This window comes from Colobus angolensis, unplaced genomic scaffold, assembly GCF_000951035.1.
Source record: "Colobus angolensis palliatus isolate OR3802 unplaced genomic scaffold, Cang.pa_1.0 Scaffold93, whole genome shotgun sequence".
NCBI lineage: Eukaryota > Metazoa > Chordata > Mammalia > Primates > Cercopithecidae > Colobus > Colobus angolensis.
In genome coordinates, this window is record NW_012123265.1 from 88,151 (window position 1) to 88,463 (window position 313).

General features: G+C 66.1%; 1 protein-coding gene across 1 annotated transcript in view; it reads right to left on the reverse strand.

Annotated features, from left to right (window-relative positions):
- NFAT5 (nuclear factor of activated T-cells 5, tonicity-responsive) overlaps nucleotides 1–313 on the reverse strand; it is a gene marked incomplete at its 3' end in the record, with an annotated part of 86,195 nt that overhangs the window by 83,269 nt on the left and 2,613 nt on the right. The window contains exon 2 of the mRNA XM_011932122.1: nucleotides 69–310. Within this exon, the coding sequence (XP_011787512.1) occupies nucleotides 69–310 (242 nt within the window). The remainder of the gene's footprint in view (nucleotides 1–68; nucleotides 311–313) is intronic.

Here is a 313-nt window from a genome sequence, read left to right on the forward strand (position 1 = left end):
ACTCCACGGGGACTGATTCTCGGTGGCCAGGAGAGGGGTTCAGGGCGGGGAAGGGGAAGGGAGAGAGCCAAAGGGTCCGTTTCGTGCTTCTCCTCTCCGGGACCGCGGGCACCGAACCGGGGGCGACGAGGCGAGGGCGGCTGCAGCTGCCTCCTCCTCGAGGGTAGTGACTTTCACCGGGCCGAGGACCGAGGAAACGATGGCGAGGTGGAGGGTGAACTCCACGGGGACTGATTCTCGGTGGCCAGGAGAGGGGTTCAGGGCGGGGAAGGGGAAGGGAGAGAGCCAAAGGGTCCGTTTCGTGCTTCTCCTC